At 42.6% G+C, this 23,345-nt stretch overlaps 1 protein-coding gene across 2 annotated transcripts; it reads left to right on the top strand.

The window, feature by feature from the left end:
- The first annotated feature begins 403 nt into the window (after positions 1 to 403).
- On the top strand, positions 404 to 13,681 carry Sc5d (sterol-C5-desaturase). 2 transcript variants are annotated; one of them, XM_027411877.2, is made up of 6 exons: positions 404 to 548; positions 3,343 to 3,425; positions 5,398 to 5,615; positions 6,703 to 6,835; positions 9,269 to 9,369; positions 9,655 to 13,681. In XM_027411877.2, exons 3-6 carry the CDS (start codon positions 5,406 to 5,408, stop codon positions 10,108 to 10,110), a joined length of 900 nt encoding a protein of 299 aa, XP_027267678.1. In that variant the 5' UTR covers positions 404 to 548; positions 3,343 to 3,425; positions 5,398 to 5,405; the 3' UTR covers positions 10,111 to 13,681. The 2 variants fall into 2 exon arrangements, with proteins under 2 accessions (XP_027267678.1, XP_027267677.1); XM_027411876.2 differs by having other exon boundaries at positions 486 to 653.
- The last annotated feature ends 9,664 nt before the right edge of the window (positions 13,682 to 23,345 follow it).

The raw sequence follows: 23,345 nt of genomic DNA, 5'->3' as shown, positions 1-23,345 counted from the left end.
TGGTTCGGTCAGATCATAACTTTTTTCTTTTTTTATCTTCGTAAATAATTGCTTTTTAATTTACTAAGCTACATATAGTCTTCAATTTTCAGATTTTATGCAGATGCTAACCTTTCAATGTTACATAAAAGGAGATTGATGAATGTTAGAGCCACAAACATGGGACAAATGCCTCTGCCATTAACTTCAAAGGGAACGCCATTGATCTTCCTTTACCGGGTCGTTTGCATGAATTCCGGCGGGAAGAGAGTGGTCAGGAGAGCATGCTCCAACCAGCAGCATTCAGATGGGCGGCCCACAGCGCCTGGTTAGTCCCGGCGGACTCGGCCGGGGGGCGGAGCTCGCGAGCGGTGACCACGTGACCACGGAGGCCGCGCCGCTCCAGGTCGCGCGATCCGCCGTCACATCAGCTTATGGCGCAAGCTGCTGATTGGCGGACTGCCTGCACGTGGGCGGGGTTCTGCTGAGCGGGCGGTGTCTCGGGCTCTCCAGCTCCAGTCTCGGCTGGTGTAGTGAAAGCGGTGTACCGAACTGCTTTGGCCCTGCAGGTAGGTTCCCTGTGCTGGCAGCTGGACATCCGCGAGTGGGAGGACCTGCGAGCGATCGCGAGGGATCCTTGTCTGCCAGGAGGTGGAAGAACATCCTCCGCACAGGTGTGGCGGTCCCCGCTAGAGGCGCAGGTGGCATGGGGTGGTGGCCGGGTGGGCACCTTGGGCCGAGGGGCCTGCGATGTGGACAGGGCTATTACGGGCCAGGGAAGGACACCGACCCGGAAGGGCTGGGTCCCCGCCAGTGCTGGAGGTTGCCTGTTGTGGATCCCACATCCAGGGAGAGATGGGAAACGCTAGTGCTTTGCGATGTGCTTCACCTGGAGAAGAGATGAGGTTGAGAACCTGAGACCTAGTGAGGATGGTGGGCCAGTAGTCACTGCAGTTTTGAAGTCCTGTGTACTTTCGCATTTAAAAAAAAAAAAAAAAAAGTTCTTGTACACTGCTTTATTGCCAAGTAAATTCGAAGGTGGTCCAAGTGAAAACATGGCCTCTTTGGAGAAGTTACCGGTTTGCAAAGTGATTGGGGTCAAAACTTTGTGGGTTAGCTGAGTATGTCACCATCAGTTGTTTTGTTAAATTAATTGTTAATAACAGCCTTATGACCCTTGGTCTATTACTGGGATTTTTTTTTTTTGCACTCATTATGTAATAAGTGTGAAGAACTCAGAATTTCTTATTCATATGTGTGACTTTATAGAGGTAACAATGTAGAAGGAGCAAGCTCTGGGTTTTACATCACATCGACTACTCCTTGCAAGGCTATTTAAATTATTCCTGTCTTCACTGTCCTGTATACTAAGATTATGCAAGTGCATACCTTATAGACTTGTGAGAATTAGATGAGAAAACCTCTACATTATCCCTCCAAATGTGTAAAAGTCAGATGAGATGTGGTGCTGGGAATCCAAGAGCTCAGGAGGCTGAAGCAGGAGAATTGAAGTTCCGGGATACAAGGCCAAGACCTCCGCGGGGAGGGGGAGGGGCTAATAATATTCAGGCTTTGAAAAATATGTCAATGCTGGCTATCGTTTCTGTGCTTTTTCTTTTAGTGAAGAAGAATATAATAATTTTAAGTAATCTGAGTATAATAGTGTATTTATTTACTTATTTATCTGATGCTGGGGAAGGAACCAAGGCTTTGGACATACTACGCTGGAGAAATATCACTGAACTACAGCCCCTGCCTCTTTAATTGATAATTATTTTTTTCCTTTATTCTTTTTTTATTTTATTCTTTTATTAGTTCAAATTAGGAACAAGCTTGTTTCACATGTCAATCCCTTCTCCCTCTCCCTCCCCCCAACATCCCTCCTGCCCCTAGCCATCCCCCCTCCACTCCCCAGTCAGGGTAAGGTCCTCTAAAGGGGCTCCCCAAAGTCTACCACATCATCCTGGGCCAGGCCTAGGCCCTTCCCCATGTTTCCAGGCCAAGAGAGCATCCCTTCATATAGGATGGGCTCTCAGAATCCCTTCTTTTTTTTTTTTTTAAGACCTTACATATTTAATACAGTGCGTTACCCCTGTACAAATGGAAAAAAATTAACTTCAATATTTCTAGACCAATATGGCTGTTAATTTTTGTACAATGCCAACTCAACACGGTAAACTAGGATACTTTTTCCAAAGTTGACAGCACATCTAAAGTTTCCAAAAATTAAAATTATATATGTATATATATTTATATTTATATAAAAAAGACCAATAATGGCAGTATGTTATGCATCAATAGCAGCAACATCTTTTCCAGGTTCTGCAGTCATTTGAACAAAATTGTAGAGACATCCAGCACACTCCATTAAAAAAAAAAAAAAAAAAAAAAAGTAAAAAACAAAATCCCAGAAAACAGCACAGTTTTGTTACTCTTGTGGTACCTGGCACCATATTTTTTTTTCATGTTTGTCGTTTTGTGATTGGGTTATCTTGCTCAGAATGGTTTCTTCGAGTTCCGATGATTATCTTTTGAAGGGGCAAAATGCTTCTTTTCTGCAAAGGCAATATAAGATTTCATGTAAACTTCAGTGTCAAGCAGTGCCTGGTTAACTGATAGTCCATAAAACCTCTGACTTTAAGGGATTTAACCCTTAAAATTACATACAATATTATATGAACATGTGGGTGTTTATTACTGTATAGCAGTTAAATTGGGTGTTTTTGAAGGATCAGTGGCATATACAATGAATATCAGAATACCTAACACTTATGTAAATTAATTTTCCATGACAAAGTGAGAGAAAGCATTTGTGATTCGTCCCATAAGCAAAGAGCTAAGCCTCTTAGTATATAAGATCATAGCTACGTGTGGTGCTACAAACCTCTGGGTTAGGCTACTCGGAAAGTTGTGGAGGGTGGGTGGCTTGAGTAATGGAGCTGGAGGGAAAGGAGGAGAGGTAGCAGATATTTTTAATGAAACTGAAACATTGAAGGGGAAAGTGAGCAAAGGAAAAGATCCAGACCACCCACAGAAAAAGTGTAATTTATTACAAATATATGAAGCTATGCTCAGTATCACTCAAGGTAGATAGGAATTAAATATGCACCAAGATTTCTTCTCTTTCCTATTGAGTTGAAGACATTGATCCTGGGGATTCTGGAGGCACTGCCCTCCATCATCAGAGGATACATAAAACAGTTCCATACCTATAGAGAGCAGTTAATCAATCTGCTCCAGGTTACACACACAGTTTCTCCTTGAAAGCATCCTGCTTTTAAAAGTGTACTTAATATGGGAGCAGTCACTGCTGCAAAGCCTGAAAGCCCCAAGAACCAAACAGTTGCTTTGTTTTTGCCATAGGTTCAACATTTGGACTCATCTGATGACAGCTCCTGACTCCAAGTGACTGACATACACCTGTTGTTTCTTGGGTAACATACCAGGTATGTGCTTCAGGCAGTGTTTTGCTTTTTTGTTGCTTTGTTAACTTTTGATTTACTGCCATGTGAAAATGTCAAAAGTAGGTGAAGAGAGCCTACTGGGTGGCACCAAAGTTGAAACTGCTGTCAGTACCGCACTGGACAGTATTGAGGGTGCTGCTGGTATGTGGTATGTTTCTGACACATCCTACTGAAAGAGACTTGTGACTTTTGGACTGGCAAAGCAAACAGTTGAATTTTAACTGGAAGTGACGGTGACCAAAATACTGCCTAGGAGAGAAAAATGAAATACTAACCATGTTTGATAAAATGGGCTTGACAGTAAAAGAGTATATAGGTGTCACTAGTGGTTGCATTGATCATGAAACCAAATGGCGTAAATGCAGAACTGTTCATTCATATCAATAGTTGATACCAGCATTAAGAATGAAAAGCTTAGAAATGAAGAAAGTGGCACAGTGAAAGATATCTCAAAGTCTGGTGAGAGGTACTTGGGAACTTTCCTTCTGCCTAGACAACTCTTTTGTACATTCTCCTCCTTAACTTCATGTTAAAAAGAATTTTTACAGCATTTTCTTTTTCTCCACTGTATCTTCAAGACAGTCTTTCTCACCAAGCAGTGTAGTGCTTACAAAATCAAGTGTTTATATATTGTCCCATACTTAACATAGGCCTGACCATCATAATGTCCTAGAATAGTTTGTCCACAAAGAACTAGTCTCAACATTGCTTACCGTGAAATAGTGTTGGTAGATCAGCAGTAATAAATGTTTGCTAGGGCTGGAGAGATGGCCTCAGCAGTTAAGAAAGAACACTTGCATAGGACCCAAGTTCAGTTCCAGTCAGGCAGCTTGCCAACACCTATAACCCCAGATTCAGGGGAGACAGAATCCTCTTCTGGCTTCTGCAGGCACCTGCACGCACTCATGTGGCATATATTTAGGCAAACATATCCACATAAAATAAAATAAAAAGAAATCTTTAAAAAGGAATGTTTACCATGTGAACAGACAGTGATAAGCCAGCAGATAGTTGGAATATTTTTTTCTCTGTGTGCTTATATGTATGAGAATTCGTGTGTGTGTGTGTGTGTGTGTGTGTGTGTGTGTGTGTGCATGTGCGCGTGTGTGTGTGTGTGTGTGTGTGTGTGTGTGTGTGTGCATGTGCGCATGTGTGTGTGCATGTGTAGGTCAGAAGACAACTTCAATTGTTGTCCTGGGTACCTTCCATCTTGTGTGTGAGATAGGGTCTTTCAGTGGCCTGAGATTCCTAAGTAGGCTGAGCTAGCCAACCAGGAAGTTCCAGGGTTCTCCCGTATCTCCCTCCCATCTTGCCTTCCGTGGGATTATTTAGACACAAGACACCATGCCCTGCTCTTCACCTGGGTTTTGGGGCTCCAAACTCAGTTCCTCTTGTTTGCAAGGCAGGCACTTGGCTGACTATGCCATCTCCCTAGCCCATCTGAAGGATATTCTAACTCAAAAGACACTGATATTTAACCTCATCAGGATAACTCAGGGGAGGCTACCCTTGAAGAAATGCTGCACCCTGATCATGTTACTTCTGGTGGCATGATTTGGAAATGACTGGAAGGTTATTAAATGAGTTTGCCTGAGGATAGTATCACAGCATGAATGGCTAAGTTGTAAACCCTTATGGGAAAATTGCTAAAGTTATTTGTGGTAATAGCTAAAACTTAGGTTGATAAACAAGTAAGAAATCTTACCAAAAGTATCTTGCTATGTTGCTCCATCACTTGGGAATCCTGACCTTGCCATGTGATTAATGTTTAATTAATTGATTGGGGATGATGACCTAATCAGTACTCTCCTTTGCTGCCAAAGATGGCACCTGGGGAGGCTGGTGGCCATGTCTGTGTTATGTAAGATTGCTCTTAGTCCAGAAACCGTACACAGAGCTTTTCTGAAACATTATAGAGATGTGAGGAGTGAATTGCCACACACTTGTCCTGCAGGGGCTGCGATGGACCTGGTTCTCAATGTTGCCGATCACTACTTCTTTACTCCATATGTGTATCCAGCCACGTGGCCAGAGGACAACATCGTCCGACAAACTATTAGTCTCCTGATTGTCACGAACCTGGGTGCTTATATCCTCTACTTCTTCTGTGCAACCCTGAGCTATTATTTTGTCTATGATCATTCATTAATGAAGCATCCTCAGTTTTTAAAGGTAAGAGATTTTCTAGCTTCTGTTACCTTAAAAATAATGATATAATGTATTTGTGAATTTTTCAGTTAAACTGGTTATACGTAAATAAAGTTTTTGAAAACAGTTCCTCGAAAGGGTTATATATTTTTATAAGGGTTAATCACCTCTTTCCTTCTTGCATTCTAAATAATAAATGGATCTCATTTTCTGTTAGCCTGGAAATCTTACTTCCCATGTATGTAGATGAGAATTACTTTACTGATATTGATGAATAAATGTATGTGTGTAGTTATTGTGCTTATGTAAATATTTCACTCTCTGGCTTTTGTAAGATGAAAGGTATTTTTACCATGTGTGTTTTTGTGGCTGAGCTGGGGGTTCAAGTCCAGCAGCTTGGAACAATTTTCTGTGACCACCACTGGTATTTGTCAGATAGTCCCTGGACTGAAAGGAGCTAAGGAAGGAAGTTCATTTAAAGATTATTCCATAAAGATTATAAACAGCATATAGATTTGGTGAGGAAGAGAGAAGTCAGAAGTAAAGGTACTTGCTGCTGCCTTTGGTTGGTATAAAGGAACACTTTTCTTGTACTTTCCTGTGTATTAAAATTTCCACAGGAAAAGTTTGGAAATTGACTTTTTAGTAAAAAAGTGGGCCCCAGAGTGGACTCAACAGTTAAGAGTGCGTATGTCTTCTGAAGAGCACTCAGGTTCGGTACCTAGCACCCATGTTGACAACTTCCTGGAACACCAGCTCCCTGGGGTCTTCTAGCCTCTGCAGACATTGCACTCACACGCACATATCTACACACACACACACACACACACACACACACACACACACGGGCCCGCGTATACATGAATGCATGCATGCACGCACATACACATACACATATTATTATTAAAAATAAAATGTGAAATAAAATCTGCGGAAAAGAAAGAGAAACTTGAGGGGTAGGAATATAGTTCAGTGGTAGAATTCTTGCCTGACATGAGCCAGAGTCCAAGTACAGACAGAAAATATTTAAAAATCCAACCCCAGTCAACTTTATGACAGTTTTATTGGACAGATGTTGTGACTTTTAAATAACTGGAACTTTTATCTTCAGAATCAAGTCTCTCGAGAGATCATGTTCACGGTTAAGTCTTTGCCCTGGATAAGTATCCCTACCATTTCATTGTTCCTGCTGGAGTTGAGAGGCTACAGTAAGCTCTATGATGACATAGGAGACTTTCCAAGTGGTAAGCAGATACAAGGAGGGTCTAAGTACAAGTTTGTAGAATCCCCTTTTGTTGTTTGTTCTTTCATTCTTTGCTCATTTGTGTATGCATGTATGTTCATGCATGCAACAGGCCAGAGGGCTACCTCAAACATCTTCAGGAATACTCTTTACTTCCTGGGTTTTTATTGTTGACTTTTGCACGGTGAGGGGAGATGGTGGGTTTGGTTTTTTTTTTTTTTTTTTTTTTTTTTTTTTTCCCCTGGCTGGCCTGGAGCTTACTTAAATAGAGCAAATAACACAGAGATCTATCCATCTGCCTCTTCCTCCCAAGTGCTGGAGTTAAAGACAGGTTCTCTCATTGGCCTGGAGCTTACCAATTGGTCTGGACTGGCTGGCCAGCTAGCTCCAGGCTGTTTCTACCTCACCAATGTTTGGGATTCCAAATCCACATCCCTACATCCAGCATTTTTTATGTGGTTCCTAAGGATCACACTCAGGTCCTCATGCTTTTGAGGCAAGCACTTTCCTGATTGGGCCATCTCCCCAGCCTGCCTGCCTTCCTCCCTTCTCCCCTTTCTTTTCTTGCCTTCCTTACCCCCTCTCCCTCTTTTTCCTTTTCTTCTTTCTAGACAGAGTATTGCTAGGTATCCCAGGCTGGCTTTACATTTGCAAAGTGGGCCTCCATGATTGTCTTACGGTTAACTTTCTTTAAAGCACCAAGATGCCTCTTTCTCCTTTCTTTCAAACTGCCCAGGTGTTTTGACTGTTGTGCTTTTTCCATTCCTGTCTCACCACACATGTGGACTTTCTTAACTTCACTGTCATTATTAAAGTCAGTTTTGGGTGACATTGTGCCTAAGGGAATACAGATCAGGATGGGCCCTTGTATTTATTTCAAACTGCTGGGAAAGTAATTCCAGTAGTATTTGAGAGTTACTAAAAGTCACAGTAACTGTCTTGCTGCTTAGAAACAAGAAGCCATTTGTCATTTGGCTATATGTCTCTCTTGTCCTCCTCATCTGTGTCTGCCTGCTTCCTTGATTACATTGCAGAAACGAAACACTGTGTATACAGTTTGTATTCTGATGGTTTTAATACTTGTGGTCATGGTTTCATATCTGTAAATATTGTCGTCAGAGTATATTAGTTTTAGTAGTTCATTGTGTCTGTCCAGAATTGAGAAATTGATCCCTACATTTAGAGCTTTAGATTTTCTACTTTTAAAGGCAGTCTTGCAGTGACATGTCCTCTGTGCTGTTCTGAAGTTCCTTCAAGACCTGTTCCTGACATCCAGAATGTAGGAAAGCAGAGTAGCATTCATTGAGATTGACAGGTGCCAGCAGCAGTGGGCAGCTCTGCCCTGTCTCAGCCCACTGCTTTTCTTCAGCAACTCTGCAGAATAAGTCTTGTTGCTGGGCTGCTTTTAGGAGGGCATATTAGGGAAGAAAGCGTTGAGAACCTGCCTATGTGCTCAGCTAATAGATGGTGGTCCTGAGGCTTGAGCCCCAGCTTGCTGATACCAGAGCTGTGCTCTCAAAGTAGAGGTGGTTAATTAGAAGAGGCTTTGACAATGAATGAGGGAATGAGCAAAATCAGGGAGAGGGCATTCTAGACTTGTTGTTGGGTCAGTGTGAGCCCGAGTCAGTGGTAAGATGCCTCAGGCACAGGGGGAGGTTGAGTGCATCAGCCTGGTTGGAGCAAAATCTCAGGAGGATGAGGCTGGAAATATTCAAAAAGGATTCCCTGGGGGAATTTCTAGTGAAGGTATTTAGTACGAAATTAAGCTCCAGGCAAGGAGGTAGTGCACAAAGATAGGATTTAGGAATGCTAATATAAAGGAAAGCAGTAAGAATGTCCTTTCTCATGGGTATCTTTTTGTAGTTTAATTAATAATTGCACTAGAAAGATGACTCAGCAGTAAAGAGGCACTGAGTTTAGTTCCTGACACCCACATTGGGTGGCTCACAACTGCTAGAAACTCCAGCCACAGGGACCCCAGAGCTTTCACATGCACAAGCACAGGCATTCACGTAATTCAAAACAATAAAGTTAATAGCTGGCTGGTGGTGGTGCACCCCTTTTATGGGCTACAGAGTGAGTTCCAGGACAGCCACAGCTACACAGAGAAAACCTGTATCAAAAACCAAATAAGCAAAATAATAAAGTTAAGTCATAAAAAAAATGAAATACTGTATGGGCAATTTTTATGGTTTTGTACAGCAGCTCAAGATGTAATTAAAATGGCAGAATTAATGAAAGTTGGACCATTTCAAGCTGCTAGGTGAGGGGGAGTAGGGATGGAATCGGTTCTGTGTAGTGAAAGGAGCTGACCCTCTAATGTGTTGACCATGCTTGAGTATAGGATCCCGTTTTGCATTTATGTGGACATGTGGAAAGGGAACACTAATTCTGGAGCAAAACTTTGACTCTTGTTCTGTGTGGTCTCTTTTAGGCTGGATTCATCTCATCGTTAGTGTAGTATCGTTCCTGTTTTTCACAGACATGCTGATCTACTGGATTCACAGAGGCCTGCACCATAGACTGTTCTACAAGGTAGACTCATTTAAAGGGGAGAGAAAGGGAAAGATATCACACATCTCAGTATTATAAAGTCTGTACTCTAGAGTCTAAGACTTTTTCTTGTTGGTATTAAATGCCCAAGAAGCTCTCTGGTCATCACTCATCACAGGGCCTGTACGTATTTTATTTATAGTTTTCTTTGTGGGTCTGGAGGGCCTGTCTTACAGGTCTAACCTTGGGGGTGAAGAAGGGCATATCTGTACCAGGAGGGGAAGCTAAGTTTGCCTATGGCTCTAACCATATCCTTTTCCTCCTCAGCGCATACATAAGCCGCATCATATTTGGAAGATCCCCACTCCATTTGCAAGTCATGCTTTTCACCCTGTGGATGGCTTCCTCCAGAGTCTCCCTTACCATATATACCCCTTTGTCTTTCCACTACACAAGGTTGTCTACTTAGGTTTATATGTCTTGGTTAATGTCTGGACCATTTCTATTCACGACGGTGATTTTCGTGTCCCCCAGATGTTAAGGCCATATATTAATGGGTCAGCTCATCACACAGACCACCACATGTTTTTTGACTATAACTATGGACAGTATTTCACATTGTGGGATAGAATTGGAGGCTCTTTTAAAAATCCTTCTTCCTTTGAAGGGAAAGGCCCACTTAGTTATGTGAGGAAGATGGCAGAAGGAGAATTCAACAGCCTAGCAGAAAATGGCTGTAAAAATGAAAAATTGTGCAATGGAGAGTTTACAAAGACTAAGTAGATTATTGCCCAATTATTAAATATTTTAAATAAGGAAATAATCTACACACAGCCAAGATACATAGCAACTAAGTGGTGTCATTTGAATGTCAGCATTGTGTGTCATGCTGAAGAGTAGTCCTGACGATAAACTGAGGGAAAATGCTGGGAGCACCAAGATTGTAATCTCATGGCTAATGTGTCAGACATTGGTCCAGGGACAACTTGTATCTTTGCAACCAGCAGATCTGCAGCCTGTACAGCCCCAATAAGAACTTTAAATAAGATAGAAGATAAGCTATGGAAGAAGCTGGTCTGTGTCCTTTTGCCTTAATCCACTCATATTCATTAAGGGGGAAAAAAAAATCCATTGTGCTTAACAATACTGAGACTAGCCAAGAAATACTAATATGAAGATGGCTCCTTTCTGGGAGTGGCTGGCTCTGCAATAGTGGTGGAGGACTTGCAGGACTTTGTTCAACTAGGAACATCAGCCTGAACAATCTAATACATGAGTGGCTATGTATATGATTTACATAATGGCTGGTTAATAAAACTATATTATCTTCTTATACATAGGCGCCTTACTCTCTGGGGCATTATCAGGTTTTAATAATGAATAAATAAATGATAATTTTTTAAATGTCAGCTCTTCATATTCAATCCAGATATGAGATTGTTTAAAGATCTTGATGCGTGTCATTTAATACTACTGTTTAATAAGCCTATAGACACGAATCTGGATAATACTAGATATAAACTTGGGGCACCTAGGTGGCACATCTCTGTTAAATAAAGTGGATGCACTGTACTTATGCATTTCCAAGTTATAAAGCTGACTTTAAATGAAGGGAATAGTTGCCAAATACTTAAGTCTACCTGAGATACACTTTGAAACCTCATCCTTCATTTCTTCCCTCTCTTCCTACTGCCTTTAAAAAAAAAAATACCACAAACACCCCCATGAAGAAAGGTGGGTGTTGTAAAATAAGTATATTGGTGTAAAGATATTTTATTGGCTATTTATGCAAAAAACAATAAACATTGATCATGACTGCTATTAAACACTTAAATGTTATAGCACAAACTATCCTTTATTTAAATTAGTGTCACTGAAGACACAGAGGTTATGTGGGTTGTAAAAGCTGAGAGCATCCCTGACACCCAGGGTTAGACTGCTGGATGTGAGTGTTGCTATAAGGATCTCTCACTCAGCAAATCCTTTTCCATTTACTAGTTGACATTAACAAGTGCTCTGGGGAATGGAAATGGGAAATAAAGAGGCTCTGTGTAAGGATCTAGACTTCCTTTTTCCTGGAGGTATAACCCACCCAGGACCTGGGGTTCTGAATCCATAAGCATTACTAAGATAAGGACTAATTGACATGTTGGATGAACCTGATACCCAGCTCGTAGCAGTGTGGTGTGGATACAAAGGAATCCTAAAGATACACTGTTTGATACTACATCAAGAAAGGACAGACCCCTCAAATGGGACATCTCTGTCATCCCTCCTCCCCAAGGCTCAGGGAACATCAAGGAAGAAGCCAAGGCCAGGAAAGAATGTGGTAAGCTTGGACGTGAGGGGCCATTGTGCAACTTTGTCTTTCTGCACACCATCCAACCAGTGAACATTCTGCATGGATGGGGTGAGGTCCCACCTCTGGCTGTGGAGCTGTTGACAGTTGATGGCTGCTAGGAAGGGAGACTCAGTTTGCAGTGGTGCGATCTCTAAGTTGCTTTTGTGCCAGTGGTGGCCCTGTACCTCTGAGGCTAGGGGCAGCTCTAATTGGACTCTGGCTTATACAGAAGGAAAAGAGGATATGAAATTGGGAGAGGGATGGGAGTGTCTGGGAGAAGTTGGGAGTGGGCAAGGTAGAGTGGCTATAATAAAAGTGCATTGTGTATGTGTATGAAATGAAATTTCAGAGACAAACCTGGGAAGTTAATCTTCAGCTTCACCTCAGGAGTTGCTGCTGGAGCCTTGGAGTTAGGATGAGTGAGTGCAGGTGCCCTTTGCAGTTTGCTTTCCCCATTGTATCAGGGATGAGCCACTGCTCCTCAGTAGGGTCAAGGGCAGAGAATGGTGGTCTCTGGTTCCTGACTGCAGTGAGTCCTCATCAGGAGGATGGTGGAGGAGGCCACTTTCCCCTTCCCATTGGGATGTGAAAAGCATCTAGATGAGTTACAGGAATGTATAAATAAGATTAAAAACAAGACATTGTGCATTGTGAATTCTCTTTAATGAGGTAAAATAGCTAGTGTTTTTGTTGCTGTAGCATTCTTTTTTTCAAAAAAACATGTCATAAGCCAGTCTACAGTAAAATTTAGAGAAAAATAGAATCCTGCCCCCCATCCCCAATAGAATAAATTTCTCAAGGACAGGAATTGTATGATCCAGGTGTTAGTGGCTTTACCACCAAGGCAGGGTCTGGTATCAGAAGAAAAACATTCACAAAAACTTGTTTTAATGAATAATTTGCTTTGTGATGATACATTAAAGATAATTGTCTGGGGATCAGGATGGAGCCTAATGCTAGAGTGCATGCTTGGGGTGTCTGAGGCCCTCAGCCTCATCCCTGGCCTGGCAAAAATGTTTTCTTCCTAAATCTCTAAAGTCAAGTTGAAGATTTTTATTAATTCTAAGTGCAATAAACTTTAAAAAATAAGTTATAAGTTATATGCTGGTTTCTTTAACAGTGAGCTCCTAAGTTGAGCCTATCATATTCTCCTGAACATGTAACCATTTGTGAGATTTTCTCCAATTTGGTAAGAGACTTACCATGTTGATTCAGTCCCCTGGTCGGACTTGTGTTTGGGTACCTGGGCAGAGTCCCATCACTCAGATGTCACCACCAAACAGTGGGATGGTGTCAGAAGTTAGTCATTTGACTTGAAGCCACCTGTGCCCTCTTGTGGAGCCAGCTTACCTCATGGGTTTCTGTTACTCTCCTTCATTATTTATGTCTATTTCTCTTAATATTGTGGTTCATTCAGCCATTCATTTGGTGAAAGGTTGACCCTCTAACATGCTACTAAAGAAACAAATAGAATCTTAATTCACATCCAACTATGAAGGTAGGCTTTGTACCGGTGATTCTTGTCTGCAGCTCCAGCAGTGTGTGCTGCTTGCTTTGGTACAGTTACGTACATGCACCTGTCCATATTGTACAGTTCAGCCTTGGCATTTACATAGCAATACTGCTACCACCACCACCCCCCAGGCAAGACAGAACATGTCCTTCACCAGGGCATGCATTGTCTCCCCCTGCAGTCTCCCACCCACCCCCCAGCCTCAGATAGCACTGATCTACTCCATCCCTGGGGATTAATTTTGTCTGTTCTAGAATTTCATGTAAATTAAATCAGATGAGACATACTCATGTGTTGAGCTTTTTTTTTTAGCTTAACATGTTTTTACACGTGTTCTGTAATAGTTCATTCCTTTTAATTGATGAGTATTATTCCTATTATGCCATTATACTAAATAATGTACTACTGTTGGCTAATCTGTGTATCTGTTGGTGGCTATTTGGGGTATTTACAGTGTGGAGATATTTTGAATAAAGCTACTACAGACATTTGTGAATGGATCCTTCTGTGGACCTGTGTTTTTATTTCATTTTATTGTTGTTTTGTTTCTCTCTCTCTCTCTCTCTCTCTCTCTCTCTCTCTCTCTCTCTCTCTCTTTCTTTCTTTCTTTGTTTCTGGAGACAAGGTTTCTCTGTGAAGCCTTAGCTGTCCTTTCACTTCCTTAATGTCTTATAAGGAAAAAATGTTGAATTTAGGTTAATAGCAGCTTAACAGCTTTTGTCTTTCCTTGTTACTGCATTTCATGTTCATCCTAAGGCATCTTCACCTCCCCCAAAGTATGCCTAGACATCGTGGTAAGGTTTTATTGTTATTTGGGGTTTTTTGTTTTGACAAGATCAAGATCTCACTGTGTGGCCCTCACTTCCTTTCCCCTTCCCTTGTGATGGTTCAAAGTTCGTTTCATTTCATGGCTGTGACTAAGGTGAGGCACATTCTCCTGCATTAGGGGTGTGACCAGAAGTTTCATTTCAGTCCCTGGTCATGTTGTTTTGTTTGGACTCTGGTCAGGCAAAAGATCATGCCAGGGAGCCTGAAGGGGGCAAAGCTGCTCACCTCACTGTGGCATAAAAGCACAGAGTGAATTCAGTCATTTTAATGACTGAAGACTTTTTAAGTTGTCAGTTATTTTCTTTAGATTTGATGTATTGTTTTTCAAGAAATTTGTTCTCTTTGTTTAATGTGTGTGTATGTGTGTGTATTATCAATAGATAGTTGGTTTGTATGCCTATTTTATATATCTGTAAACTCAAAGCCACATAAGGATTCCCCTGCCCTCCCGAGGACCCTTACTCATCTCTGAGGATTGAATGAAACATTCAAGACACCATTCAGGAGGTAAGACCAGGTCTCAGCTCCAGAACTGAGAAATAAACTTCTTACAGCAAACTAAGTGACATGTGCCCATGATCTTAGAACTTGGAAGTTAGAGGCAGGAGGATAAGGCATTCAAGGTCATCCTTTGCTATATATGGAGTTTAGGGCTAACCTGGTATACGTGAGACGATCTCTCAAATAAAACTACAACAAAACAGCCAACACTCCAGATATATTGTGGCAGGAACACAAATAGACTAAGGTTCTAATTTCAAGATACACTGATTTTTTTTTAGTTGCTTGTCTTCGGGCTCATCAATTTTGCTCTCCTCCCTTCTAATTATTTTACCTTTCAATTGCTGATTTCTCTCTTTTCTCTTTAAAATGGAGGCTCAGATCCCTGCTTTAATATCCCCCCTCCACCCCCCCCATCTGCAACAAAGTTCTCTCAGGACTGCTTTGACTATGATTCACACATTTTTGTTCTTGACTTGAGATTTCCATTTCCATGAGATTTCTCTTTTCGCCCAGAGGTATGGTGGTCATGAGTTGCTTCCTCATCTGAGCCTTGGCTGTGGCTCCCAAAGTGGCTTTTCTGATGGTACCCTGTAGTGGACATGTGGCAGTGGCCCTCTTTAGCTCTCAGGAAGATGAAGTTGTTTAGAAAACACTCCACCTGACCGATGTTGACACATCGCTTGGCTGACCCCACCTCACCACATTTCCTGTCTCATCCTCTCCAGCTTCTCCAAATTCTGGCCTTGCTCTGTGTGACACTGCAACAGTGAAGGGCCCTGAGGTCTAAAGAGGAGTAGTCTCACCTCAAAGTTGAGGTTTACTGACACCAGAGAGATGACTCAGGTTAAGAGTGCTTGCTGTTCTTCCAGAGAAATGAAGTCCAGTTCCCGCCACCAAAGTCAGGCTACTTACAACTGCCTGGAACTTCAGCTCTGGGAGATCTGTGGGCACTTGCAAAAGAATGCTCACACACACAAATTTTAAAAAGTTAAAAATATTGTATGTTGAGGCTTTGGGGATGATTAAGGATCTGCCCAACTAAATCCCAAGCTCCAGCTTGTCTCCTCGTGTTCATCTTTTCTTCCTGTACTGCTCTGTGTCTCTGGCTCCTAACTTACAGTCAGGAGCTTTGACTTGTCCTGGTCAATCCTCACTGCACTGACCCACACTGATGAAGAGTTTCACACTGAAACAGACTCCAGAGGTCAGTACCTTCAGAGCTGTTCCGCCCTGTATTATGGGTTCTCTGACCTGATTGAACTTAAAGTCATCCACACTTTTTCCAAGTAAAAGGGATGTTGGATGTTCCTGATAGGCAACAGCAAAAACAGTTACAACTCACCTATGAGCCTGTGAGATGGCTCCCTGGATAAAGATGCTTGCTACCAGGCATGATGACCTGAAACTAGGATCTAAGTGATGGAAGGAAATAATCAACTCTCATGAGTTGGCCCCTGAGATAGACAGACAGAAACACACACACACACACACACACACACACACACACACACACACAGACACACACACACACACACGACAGACACACACACACACACACAGCACACACACACACACAGACACACACACACACAGACAGACACACACACACACACACACACACACACACACACACACACGGTTTTAAGAACCCCTATAGATGTCTGTAAAGTGCTTTATAGGGAAAGCTTATGTAACACTTCAATGGAAACAAAATGACAGAGTTGGTTGGTTGCTCCTAAGTGTGCTAAGAAGCAACAAATATTTAACTCCTGGTTCAGGGCCTAGTTAAGACACCCCCAAACTCCAAACTTCAGGAACTTTTCTAAACTAGACCCAAAACTCCTGTGATTTACAATCCCAAGCTTTCACAAAACTACCTCCAAGTTAAGTTGTACTGGTAGCAAGTTAGACACTGATCTCACTGTATTTTTTATACTAGAGCTATGGCATTGATTGATGCAGTAGTTTGAATGAGATGACCCCATTAAGTTGCAGGCATTTGAATATTTGGTCCCCAGTTGGTGGATATTTGGTTAAGGTTTAGGATGTGGGACCTGGCTGGAAGAAGTATGTCACTTGGGATAGGCATTGAAGTTTCAAAACACTCAAGTCATTTGGAGCTAGCTCTCTCTGCTTCCTGTTTGTGGATCAAGAAGTGGGGTCTCAGCCACTGCTTGTTGTCGCACTGCTGCCGTGCTCCACAGTGTGATGATAATAGACTCATCCTTCTGGAACTGTAAGCCACAAATAAACCCTTCCTTTTATAAGTTTTCTTGTCCACAGTGTTTTATTATAACAATAGAAACCCTGACTAATACAGTTAGGAAGGGGTAAAATTTAAAAGTGGATAGAGATAGTCTGACAAATTCATATGAAGCTGGGGACACTGCTCACTTCTCTCCCTCAGTGAGAGATTCCTTTGAATGAACAGTGTTTTGAGGTATTACTGTTTAGCCAAAGGAGACATAGCGGAAAGTCCACGTGAGTTCAGATACTGGTTCAGTGCTCATGGTTAGGGACTGAGCATCTCCAACACTGTATGTTAACTCCTGTGTCAAAGGCCCATTTTGTGTGATCATGCATCAGGACACATTGACTTGATGAGGAGAAACACCCGTGTCATCTGACATCAGTCCCAGTAAGTGGTTGCCCTTGCTTCCATATTTAATCTGCTAACCAAGACACCTTTGCCTTTTAAAAATTCAACTCCCCTTAAGGGATGAGAGTATTCAAACTCTGAGCCTCTCTCCTTATGTGAAAATCCCTGTGACTCAGTTATGGGATGAATCACTAGCATATTAAAAATTCTTTGATGATCTTTTATAGATTCACATCAGGGGAAGTTCATGTGACAAGACCGGATCCATTCTTTAGTATGACATGATGAGTTTCTAAGTTTGAATGGTAACCGTTGAGAAGGTCAGTGTCTTGTAAAGAAATGATGGTTAAGATCTGTTATCAACCTGATAGGCTCTAAAATCACCATGGAGGCAAGCTTCTGAGCATGCCTGAGAGGAAGTGTCTAGATTAGGTTCAATAGGGCAGAAAGACACCCTCCCCCTTAGTTGGCTACACCATTCCCTGGGCTGGGATCTGGAGTAAAGAGAAAATGAGCCAAGCATAGCATTCATGGCTCCCTGCTTCCTTACTGTGGGTATATTATGACCAGCCAGCCTTTCTGTTCCTGTTTCCATATCTTCTCTGATTACTACCACCCCTGTGATGGAATAAGCACCTTGAATTTAAGGCAGAATTAATTTTTCTTCCCTTAAATTGCCACTTGCTCACTGCAATGGAGAAAACTGCTAAACACAGTAACTACACTGATGGAAGCCTGGCTTCTATTGTGATCTTGGTTTGCAGTGCTACAACTGTGGGAAAAGCAGTCCCTCAGGAGTGAGCTTACTGAATGGCTATGGGTAATCCCTTCAGGATTCCATCCCTAGTTCCATTCTATAGGAAGCTCAGGAGTTTTTCATGCTTCTGGGTTAGGAGCTGGCTGGGAAGTTCCCATTCCTTTTGGAGAGTCTAGCATCCAGGTACTTGAATAGTAGCTAGAAGTATGTATGTGGGGGCAGGAAAAGGCCTATGTTGGGCCCAGGTGTAGATCTTGGAGAGTGTGAATTCAAGTTCCCAGGGGCGAAAGCCAAGGCGGTGCTAGAGAGTCAATCGTACCAGCTCACCGACTGATTACAACTTCTGGGTTGTGGAGAGCTGAATGTTACCAGTCCAAACCAGGTAATCTTGGGTATCTTTAACCTCCTTAACACCTCTTCATTGCTTATCTATATAACATGGAAATAGACCACTAGCTTCTACCAGCCCTCAGGACAGGAATGTCATCAGAAATTAGAGTTCTCTAAAACAGATTTCCTCACTTGGCTGTGACATACTTATCTGATGTTTCCACCAACATATTCTAAAAGTTCTTAAATTATGACTTTCTTTGTTCTGTTGCTATGGAAACTTTACAAAACTGTTGCCACATTGGGGCACAGTATTTGTGGTAACATGAATCTGTGTTCTTGGACCATAGTCACTTATATTTAGTTCCAAAATAAATTATCATTCTCTTTGAGGTGAGAGCTAGGAATGAAGACTCCGAGTGGTGTGGAAGTGTTTCCCCTCTTCCTCTTGTCTTCCTTCTCAATCAATCAGCCATCAAATGGGGTCAAGACAGGAAGACATCCATGTTAGAGAACCTGGTGTGGGAACCACAGCCCCAATATACTGATCAGAACTTTAAACTCCATGTATCCTTCAGTATACTCTATCCATTCCCAGATAAATAAGGATCTGTAAATTACACTAAACTGACATTAGAAAAACGAGTAAGACAGACTGAGAGGTGCTACTCCCACTGTGACAGCTGATTGTGCCCTCTCTGAGGAGGTAACGTTGAACCTGACTCCTGGGAGTAAACAGAGTGGAGTCCCCACCCTCATCCCCCCTCCCCGTGGGGGACAGAGAATTATAGCATTTCCAGGGCAGGCCTTTGGTGTGCTTGAAAAAGAAGGAGGCTACCTTACTCTGAGCCCTCCCGGAACTGCAAAATTAAAGAAGTGGGAGGCATTTATAAGGACAAAGACGAGGCCCAAAGTACAAGATGGGTTCAGGTTGCTTGGGACTTGGAGCAGTGCATTCAAGCCCTCTGAGTGAGAGCGTTTCAATGTGTGAAAGGCATCAAACCAGCGTATTCTTAGTCAAAGCACTTGGTCTTAGTGTGATCTCTGTGTAGCCACGAATGGCTAATCTGCCTCTATGGTTCTTTGTCCTCTGTTCGTCAAAGGAAGTTCTATCTCCGTAACCCACGAAACATTGACTATATGAATAAATAATTGCGGAGAGCAATTTTACAGCTTCTTTGAAAGGTTAAGCTTGGAACACACGTGGATTCTTGGGGACAGTCTCTGAAAAGCGTTCTTTTCGGTGGGTTTTTCTCCCATGGTTTTGTCTGGTTTTGGTCCCGTCCCCTGCTGAAGCGGAGCACTTCCTAGAAATAGACTGTAGGTGGCGCAGTTAAACTTTCTCATGTTGTAACCATAAAAGCAAGCGCGTACACATTTCAAGTCTAGACAGAGGACGTGCATAGAATCATAAAACCTTCAGACTGGAGGGATCCGGAAAGGTCATCTACTCCTTCTCTTGTCTTTAGAAAACCGGACTCCTAAATCAGCTCTCTGCTGTGCTCCTTTCAACCGTGGTTAAAGCTCCCTTGCTCCATGCTTGGCTCAGCAACATCCAAACCAGCAGAACAACAAATCCGCAATAAAATCCAACATGCGTGTGTGTGCACATCTCTTTCGTGGGGATAATATTACACCGGTGGGGCTGCTGTAGGTCACCAGAGCAACTTCCTGCCTTGTCATAGCTGAGTAAAAGATTCTGCTTATCTGAGATGGGGACCTCCCATTATTTTAGATCCAAAGGCGAGCGCGGGATGAGGCAGGGAAGATGGATACCACCAAGCAAGTAGCATTCCAAACAGCAGAAATAAGAATCAGTAGTGCAAGATTTAGAAAGAGACAACATCTCCAATAGCTTAGAGAAGACCCAGAAGGAGGTTTGCAGAAAGACAGGTCTCAGTTCTAGGGGATTAAATGCCTCCACATCTAATTTTGATTTTCTAATTCATATTAACTTTTCTTGCTGTTTCTTTCCTTGTGGTGCTAGGGACAGGACCCAGAGCCTCACACATGTTAGGCGAGTGCTAAATCTAAGAATTAATGATGCCATGTTTAGAGATATAGTGAACACATTTTTGGATGTTGAGGGAAACTGTTTTCATGATCACCTATCAACCCTACTATAGGCTTTAGAGTGTGTATGTGGCTTCCCAGAAAGTCTGATGGAAAACAAAATAGCGAGGAATTGTCCGAATCAGATGGTAGCTAGGCTCTTTTATTAAATTCTCATCCTCTGTCTTATAGCAGCGCGGCAGTACAGCTGTCTTTGACAGTGGCAACTTCTTCCTCCATAATCTTATAAACTAACTGCTGTGTGAAGAAGCAGGAGTAGGCAGAGTTGTGAAGGGACAGCGAAACGTACATAGTGTTTGTGCTTGTGAGGGGTACTGTTAGGAACAATGGACATGGGGGACCTTGTCGGATTCTGTGGCAGGCGAGGGACAAACATGCCAGGCAGACAGAGCTTAAGTAAGAAGAAGTTTTATTAGAAAAGGAAGGAGAGGGAAGGGGAAAGGAGGGGAGGGGAGAAGAGGGGAAGGAAGGGAAAGAATAGAAAGAGGGGAGACAGAGGGGGAAAGAAGAAGAGAGAGAAGAGGGAGGCAGGAAAAGCCCTAGCTGTCCCTTCGGGAAACAAGGGGGGGGGGGAGCAGAGGCGGGCAGGGTTGGGTTTTTTTTTTGTTGTTGTTGTTGTTGTTGTTGTTTGCTTTTTGCTTTTTTAAGGGTCCTTTGCACTTGCAGCAGACTAGGTAGTGGCAGCAGCCATGGAACCCTGGGCTGACCAGAGTACTGCCTGAGTGCATTCTGCCAGGTGACAGGGCAGGCCAGCATAATGCCTGAATCTTTACAGGTACAAAACCTGGAGGGTTGGCAGCATTAGGTTCAGATGGGATGTGCTTTGAGAAGCTTAAAGGATGTTTATGCACTGACAGCAGGTTGAGGAGAGGGCTTGGAGAAGGCTAGACAGAGGCTAGCAGCTGCAGAGACTGAGAACAGTCTTCGAGGAAGGCATTAACTGTAGAGAAAAGGGGAAGTGGTTTTCGATGCCAGTGGCAGAGAGCAGTCCTGTGGCAACTTTCGTTTTCTCTGTGAGTGTCACAGGTTCTAGGGGAACCTTCTCGTCATAGTCAAGAGTAAACTTGATGTCCCTGTTGAAGAGAATTTTTAAAATAGTATGTATGTAGTGGTGAGGGGACTAGAAATTTCTGAAAATGCCACTCATTTTTTTGAAATTAAAATTTAATTACATCATTTACACACACGCCCCTTCTTTCTTTTCCCTAGCCCATCCACACCCTGGAAATGCTATACTTTTAAAACCAATCTTGGTAAATGGAATTCATGGCTGAGGCAGGATATAACTATTCCTCTCATTGTGAAAGATGTACGCCTGACAGTTAATGATAGCTATGCTAAAGGTAGAAGTTCAAGATAAGACTCCATGCCTTACTCTAATAAACATTTGACGAACAAACCTAATGGTGAGGTGAATTGAAACAATTCATTGGACATGGCCAGACTTAATTTTTTTTTTTAAAAAAATCTGAACAGTTAAACGAACACATAACCACTAATTGCAGTAGGATGACATGAAAATCTGATAGCTTAATAAATTTTATAGATCCGAATGATAATTAACACAATAACCTGAACTTAATTAGATACTTGTATTAAGTGCTGGCAATAAGCAACCGCTTTCCTTAGTATCCACTTAAATGTATACTAAGTATCACAGCATGGTCCAATAAGGACAGACACAAATAGAGCTAATGACGTTTGGAGAAATTAAGCAGGATAAATAAATCACACTGAATTCATGTGGAGCCTACCATGGGGGAGGGGTGGGCACAGGAAAGCACGCCCTTTCCCTGGTCTCAGTGTCTTAGTGCAGGAATGCGGGATCCAGGGATCCAAAACCCACAGAGTGAATTCCTGGGAGGGCAACATCCTTTTCTGTGGTATTCTTTTGGAGAAGATGGGCCCACATGCCCTGGAAAAGGACCCATAAAGCACCAGGAAGCCTCCACCAAGGCAAGAGCTAGAATCCTGCTTGCAATAGCTCAGACTATAATTTGTTTTTCCCCAAGCCAGGTTCATAGACAGGAAAGGAAGGGGGCGGGATGTGCTGCTTGAAGTCTACAGGAAATCCCCCATCGGTTCTCCATGCCACCCCACCAGCCTCTGTTGAGGTGAACTTGAACTTAGGAAAGCTTAAGAAGGAAGAAGCTTCCCTACCATTTTCTCCCCTCCCTCCTCCTCCGTCTCCCCCCTCCCCTCCCCCTCCCCTTTCTCCTTCTTGTCATTATTGTTGTGCTGGGGCTCGAATCATACCATATTAACCACACATTCTACCACTGAGCTACAACACATCATTCTCTTAAAGACAGGCGTATTGGGGCTGTGGATTGGCTTAATTGGAAAGTGCTTGCTGTGCAAATGTCAGGACCTGAGTTTGGATTCCCCAGGATCCGTAAAAAAAAGGAAAGAAAGATATGGGTTTGGCATCATATACCTGGAACTTCTAGTGATATCAACCTCTGGTTTCCATATTCAACACAGACACACATGGACATATATACACACAAAACACACACGCAGGCATGCATGCATGCATGCACCCACATTCATATGCACAGACAGGGGTGAAATTGTGTTACTGTGTTGCCCTACATGGTCTCTAGCTCATGGGCTCAAGCGGGTCTCTACCTCAGCTTCTCTGGTAGCTGGAACTACAAACATGTGCTTCCATGGCCTCTCCCTTTTCTGTTCTCTTTTAAAGTCAGGATTCAACTTTATGCATGTGTTTATTTGTTTGCTTATTGTAAGATGCTTAATTATGGTATCACTGATGCACAAGCCCCTGAATTTATATAATATGTACCATTGGATGAATGTATTACCACAATAAAGAAAGACATGTTAGCCACTTCCAGCAACTATCCATGTCACCTATAGTCGAAACAAAGGGGTCCACTTCCCTGGTTCCTCAGGAATCACATATGCCCATACTGACCATCCTAAGGCTTGAATGCTCTGACTCTCCCTCCACCCCACCACCCCTGCCATATTTCAAGCCAAGACCCAGAGGCTGGCTAGCTGATGTTGGATATTGTTGGTGGGCTTAGCAGTGACCACCAAGATGGCTGCA

Source organism: Cricetulus griseus, chromosome 4 (assembly GCF_003668045.3).
Source record: "Cricetulus griseus strain 17A/GY chromosome 4, alternate assembly CriGri-PICRH-1.0, whole genome shotgun sequence".
Lineage (NCBI taxonomy): Eukaryota > Metazoa > Chordata > Mammalia > Rodentia > Cricetidae > Cricetulus > Cricetulus griseus.
The sequence above is the reverse complement of the archived record's forward strand: the minus strand, read 5'-3'. Positions and strand labels throughout refer to the sequence as shown.

What these genes read in the sequence shown, in the direction of transcription:
- Sc5d (XM_027411877.2), top strand. Translation starts at nt 5,406, where the DNA reads ATGGACCTGGTTCTCAATGTTGCCGATCACTACTTCTTTACTCCATAT. An exon ending in AGCATCCTCAGTTTTTAAAG is followed by an intron (nt 5,616 to 6,702) that starts GTAAGAGATTTT and finishes TTTTATCTTCAG; the next exon opens with AATCAAGTCTCTCGAGAGAT. An exon ending in CATAGGAGACTTTCCAAGTG is followed by an intron (nt 6,836 to 9,268) that starts GTAAGCAGATAC and finishes GGTCTCTTTTAG; the next exon opens with GCTGGATTCATCTCATCGTT.